At 39.2% G+C, this 13,779-nt stretch overlaps 1 protein-coding gene across 1 annotated transcript in view; it reads left to right on the forward strand.

Moving 5' to 3' along the window:
• The window catches only part of LOC107225651 (adenylate cyclase type 6), a 99,590-nt gene that overhangs the window by 72,612 nt on the left and 13,199 nt on the right, over positions 1–13,779 (forward strand). The window contains exons 8-10 of the mRNA XM_015666189.2: positions 1,362–1,483; positions 3,890–3,982; positions 10,662–10,808. Of these exons, the coding sequence (XP_015521675.2) occupies positions 1,362–1,483; positions 3,890–3,982; positions 10,662–10,808 (362 nt within the window). The remainder of the gene's footprint in view (positions 1–1,361; positions 1,484–3,889; positions 3,983–10,661; positions 10,809–13,779) is intronic.

Consider the following 13,779-nt stretch of genomic DNA (forward strand, 5'->3'; position numbering starts at 1 on the left):
TTACGATCAATCACCGCGCCGGGCTTTCACTTCTCTATCATTTTCCTTACTCTCGCTAATTTTTGCGGTCCGATCCTCGCGGTTCTTTCCACTTGTACTCGCCTGACCGAACCGCCAGTCTCACTACTGCCAGCCTTTTACCCCCCTCATCATTCATTCGCCTCTTGGTCGGAAGTAGAAATTCACGTAGGACGTCGTCTTGTGGCAGTTTCTTCACGTCTTTCATTACCCGCGCAGATTTTCATACGCTTCGAGTTTGAGAAATGAGTCGGAAGGCGGGGACTCGGTTATTTTATTTGTTTGATTAAAATTGTACAATCTTCCGACGGATTTATTCGGTGTAATACGAACCGAATTGACAACTTTAGGGATCTAGAACCATATTTTTCATTTGTGGTAAAAAATGAGAAAAACAAGCGAGTATGATAATTTTATAAATACTCAACATATAACGATACACTGTCTCGGGATATGATCGATAAGAAAAAATCAAAAAAAAAACTCACCCATATTTATGACTGCAGGAAGGAAATATTATTTTATCGATACTGTAGGAACGTTTGTACGATTGTGATTGGCCTCGATAAACTTGAACTGCCCAAATTTCATCGCGGTAGTTAATAACATCGGAGAATCCGAACGGAAGCTCAAGAGTGAGAGGGAAAAAATAGAGAGTAAGAGTGAGAGGGAAATAGCCAAAGTTTTGCTAGTGGGAAGTAAGAAGAAAAAAACAAAGAGAGAAGAGGCGAATAACCCGTAGGGAGAATCGTGTGCGAAAACTTGGCCGAAGAACAGATCCCGTCTTTGGATCACGTCGCGAATTCGGCGATGCGTGAACTAAATCTCAAATCAAATGACACAATGGCGTCTTTGCTGAGTTGGGGCGGGGCCGCACTTTTGTTGAGACAAGTTTCGAGCTACGTGAGCCCCAATAAAACCGAATGCTTTATCGCCTAAGCACAGCTGCGCTCGTCGAATTCGATTGTGAACATGTACGAAATCGAGAGAGAGAGAGAGAGAGAGAGAGAGAGAGAGAGAGAGAGAAATAAAAAAGTACACTACGAAATATGAAACTGGGTTAATATACGAGGAGCGTATTGAAAAACGTGCCTTTGAAACCATTTACATCATTTCGAAATCAACCACCTTTGAAATCATTCTACATAAAAATCGTCAAACTCATATTCAAATATGTGTCTTGTTTATTAATGGTATGAAATTTTTTTTTTTTATCATCTCATCTTCTTATTCTGGTATAAATCGTTATTCCGCGTGTTCGTTCGTTTCTTTTTTTTTCTTTTTTTGTTTTTTCGTTTTTTCGTTTTGTTTCTTCATCTCTACGTGTCCATTTTCTTTTCTAGGAGAGACTGCTGCTCAGCGTTTTGCCGCGCCACGTGGCGATGGAAATGAAGGCTGATATAGCTGGGAAACCAAAGGACACCATGTTTCATAAAATTTACATACAGAGGCACGAGAACGTGAGGTAAGGATCTGTCTCATAAATCACGCGTTACAAACAAGTCTGTTTCCCCAAGACCGATTTCTTATCCCACCTTCAATTTTTCACACCGCATTATTTTTCCCCTTCGAATTTCATCTTCGGAACACACAAAATATCGTATATTACGGCTGTTGCCGTAGTTTCCGTATGATTTGTTCAAAACATTGCCTTCCGAACGACTTTCAGTGACTTTCAGTTTTCAGAGCAATTCCTATGGGTAACAATAATATTGGCGAAGATACCAGGGATTCAAAATTGTTCCGCAAATGATATTTGAAAAAAAATCATGAATCTCATTGCGGTCATAAATTTTGTATTTTGAAAATCCATATTAATAATCCATCAAAAGAAGACTTCAACTTCCTATCTTTTCAGGTTTCCGAAATTATTGTACTCAATTGTTATTATTATTATTATTACTGCCATTACGGAGATCTACAGACAGGCGCCCCTGGGGCTTCACACCCCATAGAATTACTTGGCCCTGAACGACCCTGTGGTGAATTGAAATCCTTTTTTTTCCACTTTTACTCTCTTTCTTGCTCTCTCTCTCTCTCTCCTCGTCTTATTCATCATTCCGTACACCGCCGCTGGGGTTTCCTTTCCCTCCCGCTTTCTCTCCTCTGCTGCAGTCACGTCGATTATTACCTAGCCCCCATGGAGTAAATCACAAAAGCAACCGACCTCCAGCCCCGCTTGTGTCACGCTGTTGCTCTTGGCGAGGAGACGAGAGAAACAGCGATGAAGAGAAAGAGAGAGAGAGAGAGAGAGAGAGATGCAAAGGGAATATCCCATGGCAGGTGAAACAGGAATCCTTGCCGACAAGGTCCAAAGATTTTGCTGATTTCCCCGAGCGCATTCTTAGTATAATATATAAGCTCCGAAACTTATTCACCCTCCAAACTGAATAGAGGGATCGTTTATTTTCAGGAGTCATGGGTTTCGTGATAATATGCGAACTGATGAATCGAAATTGTATTGATTGTGAATTGTAAATTATTCGGATTTTGATTCATGTTTATTGAGACATATTTCAATTGTTATAGTATCACTAGATAATTCTGAAAAAATGGAAATGATTGTTACAATAACTTTATAAATAACATATTATTGAGTGTATAAGACAATGTTTGACCCTGCACGAGGAGAAGAATTCTAGCTTTTAACAAAAAAAAAAAAAAGGTTACGCGTTTTGTAGAAAATTTTCTGGTGAGAACACAATATTTTGTTGCAAGTACTAAAATTATTGAAACGATTGTTTCGGAATCGAAAAAAAAATTTGATTCAATAAAATACACTTGTAAATACGAAATCTCGATTTTAATTTCGTCAATTTGATGAAATAATACTTTTCTCATGGTGTTATCAAAATATTGAATATCCTCTGGTAGATTCGACTAAATCGCTTCACGCAATTCTCTAAATCTATTCGGTGGATAAAGATTAGTCAAATTTACGAAATCATCAGAGCTACTAATTGATTGCCGCTATCAAGTAATACGTTACATCGTTAGTCTGTAAAATTATTTGTCAAAGTGGCAAAATACTCTCTGTAACGCGTTGAAAATCCTTTCTCGCAAGAGAAGTGAGACGAACAGTTATTAGGAGGGGCTGCAGCCGTTTGTCTAGTATAATCAGCAAAACTAAATCATTCGTGGTCGAACACCGTTCAGTCAGCCAGTCGATTCGCAATGGGATATTTCTTCGTCGTTGTTCGATGTGGCACTTGATTCGTCTAGCATAAATTACAATCAAGCGATAGTTTTCTCGGTTACAACGATTGACCAATCAATTTTCAATCCTTACAAAATAATTTCACTGTATAAATCTGATTCCGCAATCACAACAAAATCTATGGGGTTGCGATGCCAAACATTTTCTTAAACATCATCAAAACGTTTCGTTTTCTGCGCTCTATAAAATCAACTATACGTTTTGGTTGTGCAAAAATTATGTTTGCTATATTAACCCTGAAATTTCATTTACGATAGCCAAATGTTGGTCATTACGACCAAATTTTTTTCCGAGTGCAAGTAACGACTTAGTGTCTTTATAGTCTGATTATTACAAAATGAAATCCTTTTGTTAAGTTTCCTATCGTTTTTAAGTCAAGGAAGGCCTTGACGTTGTTTTATTACTGCACCGCCATCAAATTATCGTAATAGTTTCAAGAAAATATATGTTAGGAGGAATCGTAACGGCGGAAATGAATAGTAACACTTAAAACATTCACTGGTTACAGTCACGAAATTTGTTTCTAGTTTTTATGCTCAGAACTAAATTTTTCGTTAAGTAGGGAAAATATTTGGGGACTTTGAAGTAACAATTACCAGAAAATAGTCTCGGTGTACGACGACGCTGAATTGACATTTTTTTTTTTTTCCTCAGCATACTATTCGCCGACATTTGCGGATTCACATCGCTGTCGGACCAATGCACAGCTGAGGAATTGGTGCGGCTTTTGAACGAGCTTTTCGCCAGGTAAGCAAGGCAGAATTTTAGAATAACTTTATACCTGACAAAATGATAAAATCTGTACTCTGCGGATTGATTTTTGAGCTTGATATTTTAGCCCGACGGTGATTAAATTTTCAATAATAACCGTTTGCGCCGTTCCCGAGCTATTCGCAAATCGAAAATCTCATTGCTCGCAAGTTTTTCATTTTCGCAAGTAATGCGGGAAGAAAAGCGAGAAATTGAAAGACTCGTCCTGTCAAGCAAAGACTATTATTTTTCCTTCTCGCAACTTTTTCATATTGTTATTTCTTTTTTATCGATCGTCCTTGGCTATTACAACGGCGAAAAATTTCACCGCTTATTCTTGAAAGGGCAAAATTATTGATCGAAGAAGCTTGCAGATCGGAGTCTGAGTCAGGCGATTCCTATAAAAATAAGGGATGTTTTCAAAGAAGACAATGCGTGGTGAGTGGGGAGGAAAAAAGGCAATCGAATAACCGCTCCTGCATACAATTTACTAAATTCAAATCCATTATAACGAGACTGAACGACGTGTAAGAAAACAGACGCGTTATTCGAATTTCAAAAACGAACAGACAATCCGTCTGGTGGAAAAATCGGTATTTCCCCTGGGAAAACAGACGTTGAAAATTCGAGGTACATTTTCTTCGCTAGATTTTACAAAGAAAAGAAGATTAAGAACAGATGGAAAAAGGGACACGGAGCAAGCGTCGCAGAGACTGAATCCTAGGATCCAAAATGGCAGACGGAATTCTAAGTTTTACATAAGCTCGGTTTTCACACCGGAAATAGGACAGCTAGTCTCTTTTCAATTGGCTCGACGAGGAGGCTCGAAAATCTCCGGACACCCGAGAGATTCGAAATTCAAACATGCGCAATGAATAAGTAAACAGACTTTCTGATCGTCAATCTTGATTTCAAATATTTCCACCTTTACTCTGGCGTTGAAATTTAAAAAAAAAAAAAAAAACAAGAGATTCGCAATCTTTCAATTCTGGCATAAATTTGAAATAAGCTAATTTTTTGACTCTGGGGTCCTTAAAATTTTACAGCTTATATGTTTCTCGTCATATATCGTATAGCAGGTTTCGTCGCATTAAGCCCGCAAGAAGATACAAAGCAAACACGAATTTGAGCCCTTCATATAACCAAATATTTGTTTTCCTTATTCATTTTCAGATGATCAAATACCGGCTGTAAGGTAAACACTCGTTTTTTTTTTTTTTTCCTTTCTCTTCTTTCTTTAATCTTTTTTCTTTTACTCTATTTTAACGTACTTGCGCGTCTTACGCGTGCAGAAAATCGATGAAAATATCAACAGCGGCTGAGTTTACCAAGGAGTTTTTCAACTCTGCTGATGCTTGTTTCTCAACTTTCTCCCTTCTATTTGATTTGGATTTATACTTGTTACAGACTTTGAATCGCGTGGCGTGAAGGAACAATTTTCAAGTAAATTGCCGTATCAGCGGGATGGATCGATTTAAATAGGGCCGTTTCTTTTTCACACTTTGATGAAATTTTTACAATCGTCTCGAAGCTCTACATTTCGATATTACGTCAATTTTGCGATCGATATTTACTTAGTGTTTTCCGTTTATTGAAAAAATTGACCAAAGATTAAAATTCGCTCTGTTGAATAATAGAAAATTGAAAATATATAACGGTGATGAGAAAAATCTAATATAACATTGACTAAGAAACGTCGAATAATTGATTTGTCGTGAATCGATTAAGTCCTTACAATTTCCTTGGCTAACGAAATCGTTCTCTCCTTCGAATAATCGAAAGTAAAAGTTTCGACACTTCCAGTCAAGATCTGTAATCCTATTCTCGATTGGAGCCGATTAAATGAATCCGGAACTTTACTCTGAGAGGAAAACGAGGATGAGATTTCGAGGAAACTGGTGAAACGAATCTTCGATCGCCGGTTTCTCTTAAACTGTTTAATTTACCCGGAAATACTATAAGACGGGCGGATGATGAGGAGGGGGAGGAGATGAGGGGAGGGGAGGATTTCGAGACAGCAAACAGGCAGTTTCCGTTTAACGAGGAAAGAGCACTGCTCGCCGGAAACCAAAAGAAGAAAACAACTAACGGTCAAGCGGGGTAAAAAACATCTAAGCGCGGCCTGCCGGCTAAATAAGCGATCCTTTGAGCCGTGGCCGAGTGGAAAGGAGAAAAAGACTCAAAAAATCGGCAACGTAAACGTCGACGTCGAGAGCCGAGAATCCCTCTTTATCCTCGTAAGCTTGCCGATCGAAAGATCGGGGAAGCCGGTTAATTCAGGCGGAAAACTTTGACTGAGTTTCTTCTTCCTTTTCTTCTTTCGCTTCTTAGATAATGGGTACATGGCAAAGTCGGGGCTCAAAGCAAGGTTTAAAAATCGAGGTCGATCAATTAAAAGCGCGATTGGAAGGGGGGTCTAAATAGGCGGGAGAACAAAGAAGCTCAGCCTTTTCCGCGATAAGCGTCATCGGATAATCGCGTTTTCAGTCTGTAATAGTTCAGTTAAGTTTGTTGGACGTTCGAATTGGGGAAATCGGGACGATTTCTAGACGAGGATGAGAAAAATATTTGGGAATTAGTCGTATCTGAATAGTTAACGAAGAATTATAATTCGTGAACTGAAAATGAAAGGTTGCGTTGAAAATTTTGAACATTTTGCCAAAATTGAGAGAAAGATTAATTTTTTTTTTTAAGCTTCGAGCAACACCGTTTTATTTCATTGAAATTGATTTGGCTGTTTGTGCGAAATTCGATGCACAAGTGAACGGAAGTAATAGAAGTGCAAAAGTTTTGTGACATGTGTTTATGTACCGAATACTTTAGGTATCGCTGAAATTTTGTCAAAAATCAATTGATCCAATCCTCCGTAATTTATACGAGTTAGAAATGGAAAAGTTTGAAAAAATCGTAAATCGGTAACCGGAAATAGTAGAAGGTAAGAAAGTTCCATGATGCTGAAGTTGGTAAAGTTTTCGCGAGGTTACATCAAGTAGAAAATTATGGAAACATCGTTATTGCATAATTTTATAGTGACTTTCGATGAGTTGGTTTTGCAAAATATGCGTATATTTTCTTTGTCATGGTTTACTAAATTTCATACATTCTCAAAGGTGCGAAGTAAAAATTTTTCCCCAAACATGCATCGTTCACAGTAACGTTACCAACTCCACCGCACAAAATTTCACGGATCATCTTTACCCGACGCTAGATTTTCCCTCCAACTTTAATTAAAATCCGTAAAAACTTGTCCTCTAGATATAAAAAAATACAAAAACATGTTTCCATCTCGAAGAGAATTTGCTTTGGTTCCTTCCTAAACAGAAATTGCAGGTTAAAGCTCAAGGTGCCAGCTGAATTCGTGTGCGTAGAAAAACAATAATAACGAAACTGTGTTCTAATGCGTGTGTTTTCCTTATCATCGGGTCAAAATGTGATCGTAGCAAAGTTTCGCCACTCCATGAGGTGTGAAAGTTTCACACGCACTTTCCTCTTTTAGCCGGTGCTTACAAACAACGATAATCAACTCGCCGAGACGCGATTAAGCTCTGTGTAAATTTTCTGTGCTCCGCGCTTCGAGGGTCGTTTGTGCTTACCGGAAGTGACGCGGGTGGGTTTAAAATGCCGCCGATTAAATACTCGCCACGTTTGTATTCTGTTTGAGTTATAACCCCTGCAGAGTGATTATCAAATATACTGTATATACACGGCGACATTACGTGGATGAGCAGCGTAAAGTACCCCTAATTATAGGCAACTTAATCCAAATATATGAAACACCGAGCTCTGCTCAGATTGTATAACTAAATTGAATTGCCTATAATTAGGGGTACTTGTGCTGAGTGTCACGTGATCTCGCGGGTACGAGCGGGAAGTTTGAAATGCACGATTCGTCGGGTGAAAAGATTGTCGAAGATTGACAAATGAAACGACATGAGTGTTGAAAAAAACTACCACTGAAACTAATCTAGTCACATTTGATGTAACTGAAAAAAAGTGACATTTTAATTTGTACTGGAATAGACAAAATTTCGAACACTGAACTTCATTTGTCAACAGTTAACACCTTGTTTAAATGGTACAATAATCCTTCGGAGAAATCGCATTGTTATGCTATTTTTTTTTTTTTTTTCAATGTACAATCCATATGTTGCATTGATTGTCCGAATTTCGATGGAGATTAGCTCGTTTCATTTATTCTTGAATTATTTCTTCACGAATGGTCCAGGTCTGATTTTTACAGAATTACAAGTTTCACAGCTGTTAATTTTATGTTTTTTTTCCTTTTTTGGTCTTTATCAACTGACGAGCTAAAGACAAAATCTGTTTCGGATGAATTTCGGTAAGCTTATTAAGGGGTTAAAATTGAATATTTTTCATTGAAATCTGACTAACTGTACGAATTTACAAATGAAAAACTACAAATAACGTGATAACGCTTACATTGTTAAAAGTAAAGTGTTAACCGTTAAAATTCAGAATCTTAACTTTATTATCTAGGTCACAAAGTTTTTTTTTTCGATCACATTAAACTTGATTAGTTCAAGATGCACGTCTTAAAGTTCTTGACTATCTTCTCTTTTTTTATTCCCTTTTGAATTTAATATATTTTTGCTCGAGCACATTGTTTTTGAAAATTAATAATTGCCAAACTTTCGAGTAAAATTATCGTTATATCAGGCAAATATGTAAAATATATCCAAGATGTGTCGATAATTTGTGGAAAAGTAAGAAAGAAAAAGAAAATACTCTTGAATATTCAACGAGGTGGAAGAAATTAATTCCAATTGTATTTCTTTATTTTATCGCGTATCCCGAATACAGGCGAGCCTGAAAAAAATGTGAAATAAGATCACGGGGGGAAAGGCAGGTGTTTTTAATGAGGCTCATATTTGAGAAATGAGCTCGTTAATGCACTGAGCGTGCTTTGAAATAATGAAGCGAGGAAGAGTCCCAGGGAGAACGTTTACAATTTGGCGAAGAGTATCTTACCGTGAAGTTGAAAAACGATCGTTACAAGTGGTGTCATTTTAACCGTGAGAATTAACACAATTTTAACACTTACACACGAACCGTAGTGCCTCGAGTAAGTTAGCGAAAAGTGGCTAAACATTTCTCTACGATAAGAACTACGATTCTGCAAGTATAGTTAACAAACCGCGCAGCTATTCGAAGGTCGAAATCAAAGCGTTCGCGGTTTACGTAAATTCAGGCAAAATAGAGCGCGGGCAGTGCAAAGGCTCGTATTTCTCCCGAAACTCGTCTAATCACCATCAAACTCCCTGAACGGACTTCGCTACGGGAATTGAATCAGAATAATCCTTTCCTCCGATGCGAGATAGGCAGGCTCTGTGGTCCGCGGGCGAAATTCTTGGGTCAGGAAAACTGATCCAAGTCGGCGGTTGGAAGCATCTGCTCGACCGGAACGGAAACGAAATTCGAAACTGGAATCTAGGCGATCTTATAACGAGAAGATCCCATCCCCAAGAAACCTCAGACCCGCGTAAATTGCTGTCGTCAAATCATTTTCGAGGCGTGTTGAAGCGTTGATCAGGGCCTTTCAACCTCTCGAACATCTGCCGGCGTACCAAACTTTCGGTGCGAATAATTCATCATCCGTCCCAAAGTCCTACGTTGGGATGAAAGGTGACCGTCATTGTCTTCTGCACCCTGTAAATTCAGAGAGTAAAAAAAGCTGAATCAAAATTTCACCTCCTTGTGCTAAACTGGGCTCGTAATTCTCGTTTTCTTCATTCTACAACATGCCGTAGTACATCAAAGAACGTTAAGAAAGTTTTCAAAATTTTATTTTTATTTTTCCCCAAAATTAAGGAATTCAGAGCCTCCGCAGAGGGTAAAAACACTGCGCTTATCATCGTCTGTTGACAGAAACTAATGTCGAATTTATTTTATCAAAAACTTTTGACACCATCGTCGAAAAATCGTGAAAAGTTAATTTTTGAGGTCAAACTTTTACGCCTAAAACGGCCAAACTGACGCATAAAAACAATACGTATGGGTTTTTTATTCATATACCACACTGAGAGAAATTTTTAGTTACGGTTACCGCACAGTCTTTAACTATTTTCATTTTTTACCACAATCGAAAAATATAGTTCCAGGTACAACATGAAAATTAGTTTTCTAGCTGTTACCGGAAAGTCTGGTATCCGTTACTATTCTTTCTCATTACGATCACCGTTACGATATTTTCTTGCAACTGTTGCAGAAATTTAACGCTTGTGCAACAATAAATTGACGTTAAAGCCTTGTGTAGCTAAAAAAAACTAGAGTAAACCTCGCAAACTGATTTTGCGTTGCAATTACCAAAAAAGGATCGACAATAACGCAAAATGATTACGCGTACCTCATCTTTCGTAATTCCAACAATTTTCAAACAGTTTTTTTAACGATACCTGTTTTACTCAATTTTTCCGGTTACTGTAACAAGTGAAATTTTTCTCAGTGTACAAGATATCACAGGAAATGAAGAAAATCGATGAGACACAGCTCGGGCACTTCCCTTTTCAGTACAACAATCTGATCGGTTTTCAGTTATCTGCTCCCCTCTATCCCGAGGGAGGCGAAGCCCCGGAACTCGCGATTTCCTTCGTTCATCCACTGCCTGTAACTTTCGCGGAGTGCCTCAAGTGCTAATCGCCTTTTCATCCGTTTTCAGATTCGACAGACTCGCGGCCGAGCATCACTGCCTAAGGATCAAGCTTCTTGGCGACTGTTACTACTGTGTTTCAGGCCTGCCTGAACCACGACCGGATCATGCTCACTGCTGCGTTGAAATGGGCCTGGATATGATCGACGCCATTACGTGAGTGTTTAAAGAAGAGCTACCGCTTTTTCGAACGTACGGATGATCCGAACAACCAGGATCCACCGGATCCAACGCTTCAAATTCGAATAGTTGGAGCACTTGATTTATTTCGATACTTAAACTTGAATAGTTCGATTTTCCGCTCGGGGTTTGTTGAGATAGTTGTACTGCAAGTATCACAGCAACGTGTTAGTTACAACCACTATTATATGAATACTCTTGAAAATTTTTGCGAATTCACTACAAATTTTGTACGCAGAAATGGAGTAAGAGTACCAATGTCTGTACAGCAAAATGGGATTGTTGTATATTCCGTGTTGATACGACATCTAACTCACAATCTTGTAAAACTTTGTTGAAAAAATACACAACTGTTTTTCAAATTTCTTAAATTCGTGGCGTGAACGTAATTTGTTTGCAAATTTTGCTCAAATTCTTGGAAGATGTACCAATCACTCGGATACCCGAATTATTCGGGTACTCGAACTATCCGGATTTGAAGTTTCGTAACTAACGGATCCGATTAATTCGGACATCCGAATCCACGTGTAAGCACTAATTTAAAACGACTTTATCCCACTGTAGCACCGATTTCAAAGGGAGTTACGTTGGAAGCAAATCAAATTGGCCAGACAAAGCTTGATTTTTTCAGTATATTCGAATTCTCGATCGCTTGTCCCTTCTTTCTCAGTCTAATTGAGGGAAATTCGAGGTACTTGTAAATATCTTGAGACCAAATCTCAGGTACTCTTAGCTCCTCACAATGCCCTTGTAGGAAAAAACGGCACTAGTGGTATTGGAAAGCAAACACAAATCTGGTTCTCATTTTCGTCGATGATGCCGCAATTCTCTCCCTCTCCGCTTGTAATTCCAACCATTAAATACGGTCTGCGCGTTGATTTTCCCCGCGAAAATAGAGCAGCTTCGTTATTATCGTGTCCTAGAATAAGCGGCAAGGCGAAATAATACAGGTGAAAAAAATTAAAACGAATGAGAGGGAAATGACTAATAACGTTGACAACTCGACGACGAGGAAAGTTGGAGCTATATAACAAGTGGCCTTGTACGACCGGAATCAAAAGCTACGGTGTGCCTGGGGGGCAGTTCGAGAAAAAAAAATTATCCGACCGTACTTTTGGCTCGCAGGTCGTTAACGTCGTTTCCAGAAAGATATGTCAGCCGGTCCGAGCGGCGGCTGGATAACACGTCACCGTTTTGATTTACCTTCAAGCCTCGATAAAAAGAACCATAATATCACCACCGTTTCCACCAGTTTTCATATACCTACGTACAGAGGTATTAGTTTTTTTTTTTTTTTTTTTTTTCCAGTGTAGAAGAAGAATTAATCCCAATAGATAACTCTGGGTGAATTTCATCCCAAACGTTACACATGTTATCTTAACGTTCCCGATGTTTTACTGTATTTAAACAATCGATTTTGGCTCGGAAAACTGAGAGAGCTTTTTCTGCGATCCTTGAAAAATATCTAGGTACTTTTAAAAAAATTTCAAAACTCATCGTTGAAACAGGATATCACTTTTCGCCTTGTGTGACCGTTACGCGATTCTACTTAAGTGTGACCTGTTAGGGTTGACAATATAGAGACGACCGATAGACGAACGCAGCTTGCACATTGGCAGATTCCTCTTTAGATATTGTACCGCAGTCTAGTTAGCGGGTGAAAAAGCACCTCGGCACTTCGGTGAGCGTCGAGCCTTGTGCAGATTTCAAGGGTTTCACCCCACCTCGAAGGCTATTAACTGATATACGCCAATTATAAGTTGACGATGTCACACGGTCGCGTCTAATGTTCAGCGTTTAACAGCGACAACGTGTAAGTAAGCTGTTATACACACTGCCGGACCCAGAGACACCGACGTGAAAGCTTGCAAGCGACGACGCGCAATTTCATTATGCGGAGAACTCCGATCGGCGGTATGTCGTTGGAATTATAATTGCACTCCCTGCTCTGTTGCGCATTGCTTTGTAAGACCGAAATTTTCAGGACTCAAAATCAAGATGAGTACACCTGCTTTGATGTTTGGTATATTTGAAATTTATAGCTGACTGATTGACCGAGCGATGTTACGATTGAAATTCGTGGTATTAGCGAGCTTTTGCGGTTTAAGCTTCGACTGAACACAATGACTGCTTTGACGACGAACTCGCAGCAATGTTTCGCCGTGAATAATTACTGAGCTTCTCATTCCCGACATGCGTTACACTATACGCAATTTGCCGCAGACTTGAACTGCCAGACAGTAAAGTTCGTAGCGAAACTGCACTACTTACATGCAACTGCATACGGAGCGGCGGTGTTAGTCGTTATAACAATATGTGGAAGTTTGCACCCCCGCTAATGACTCAGTAGTCGAATTCCCGGCATGTGCTCGGGAAACATTGCACAACCTGGAGAAACTGAAGCACCTCAACTGAATATTGGACCAAGTACATACCGACCGAGTAATGGAGCCGTATGTCACAATTTTTTAAATTCCCAAGAAACAAACTCGTCTCAAAATTTTGGGAAACGATAACAGAATTTAGAACTACGCTTGTGCAGTGGTTGAGAAAAGCTCTAAAAATTGTCTAAAATCAAATGCCAAATGCGCATGCGCTGTACGATGTTATTTCATTGGTAGCCTCGATTAATCGGCATCCGATTTTCTGTCCGCTTGTCAGGCTGACCAACTCAGTTGCGGCCATACATTTGCCATCGAAATTCGCAGGCATCTCGAGGTTACGTTAGGTTGAAAATTTGAGGTAGCCAAAATTTAACGGGTACGCATTCAAGTGAACATAACCTCGAAACGCTTACGGGTGATGACAGTTCGCATCGGTGAAAAACCAAACGAAGTTGGCCAGCCTGTACGAAGAGACGAAAAACTCGGCGCATGCGCACTTGCGTGTTCAGTTTCTGCCTCGTTTCGAGGTTATTTCATGCTGCCGAATGGCTGAATTCCATAAC

This window comes from Neodiprion lecontei, chromosome 4 (genome assembly GCF_021901455.1).
Source record: "Neodiprion lecontei isolate iyNeoLeco1 chromosome 4, iyNeoLeco1.1, whole genome shotgun sequence".
NCBI classification, from domain to species: domain Eukaryota; kingdom Metazoa; phylum Arthropoda; class Insecta; order Hymenoptera; family Diprionidae; genus Neodiprion; species Neodiprion lecontei.